The 1014-nt window shown below is 54.5% G+C and overlaps 1 protein-coding gene across 1 annotated transcript in view; it reads left to right on the top strand.

Moving 5' to 3' along the window:
• Positions 1-1014, top strand: part of VOLCADRAFT_121307 (uncharacterized protein) — a gene marked incomplete at its 5' end in the record, with an annotated part of 14692 nt that overhangs the window by 3208 nt on the left and 10470 nt on the right. Inside the window, one exon of the mRNA XM_002954405.1 lies at positions 91-234. Coding sequence (XP_002954451.1) covers positions 91-234 — 144 coding nt within the window. The remainder of the gene's footprint in view (positions 1-90; positions 235-1014) is intronic.

Below are 1014 nucleotides of genomic sequence, written 5' to 3'. Positions count from 1 at the left end.
ATACTCGTTCGTGGCTCGTCGTCCCCCCGGGCACAAACACACACACACACACAGACACACCCCTCCACTCCTGCCGTCTTCCCCCCGCAGCTCTGGGTTCCTCCGACCCGGTTTGTGCCCGCCACGCTCTGGCCCTGTCCTCCCTGGTGGCGCGGGACCCGGCGGGATGTGGCAGCTTCATAGCGGCGGTGGAGCCGCTGCTGAAACACAACGTGGAGACGGCCAAGAGGACGGGTAAGGGTGGGGTATGGGATGGGGGCTCTGTTGGTGGGGAAATGAGAGGTTGGTAGGTTGGTGAGCGTAAAAGGGGTTTTAGAGCCCAAGGGAAACGCGAAATCCCGGAATTGATAAAATTGTGGTTCTTGCATGGAATTTTTCTCATTATTACCCTAGCATTATTACTACCACTGCCACTACCACCGCTCCCCTTTCCACCTCACTCTTGCCCTGGCAGCAGCTTCACTCGTTCGTGGTTCGTCTTTCCCCCCCCCCCCCCATTCTTTCCAGGCGCCTTGCATCTGGGCATCCTCCCCGCCAAGCGCTCGGGCGGCTCTGGCGGCAACACCCCCGGTCTGGCTCAGGGCCCGCCCGACAGGTGAACTCAAGCTCCGTTTTCATTCTATATTCACGCGACATTTATCCTTATTGGAATAAACTTTAATTTTTTTAATTGATTAAATTGTCGTCGATTTAGTTTAGTTCCTTAAAGTTTTATTCCTGAGCCAGGGAGAGAATGCTCGCGCTATGACCAGTTTTCTCACGATGACCAGTGTCAGTGATTCATGTTTCGTTTTCTTTTTGTTTCCTCTTCTCTTCTTCCTCTTCCTCTTCTGCTTCCTCCTCTTCCTCCCTCGGCTGTCATGCTTTGGATGTCAGCAGTAGAGCCGTTTTCCTTTCGTGCGTTTTCGTATTTTGTGCACACGTTAATTTCCACCCCCTTCCCCCCTCCCCTCTCTCCATGCACACGGTCCTTTCACGTCCTCCACCTCCCTTCGTCCTCCCCCTCCCCCTCCA

The sequence above is a fragment of the Volvox carteri genome (genome assembly GCF_000143455.1).
Source record: "Volvox carteri f. nagariensis unplaced genomic scaffold VOLCAscaffold_42, whole genome shotgun sequence".
NCBI classification, from domain to species: Eukaryota; Viridiplantae; Chlorophyta; class Chlorophyceae; order Chlamydomonadales; family Volvocaceae; genus Volvox; species Volvox carteri.
The sequence above is the reverse complement of the archived record's forward strand: the minus strand, read 5'-3'. Positions and strand labels throughout refer to the sequence as shown.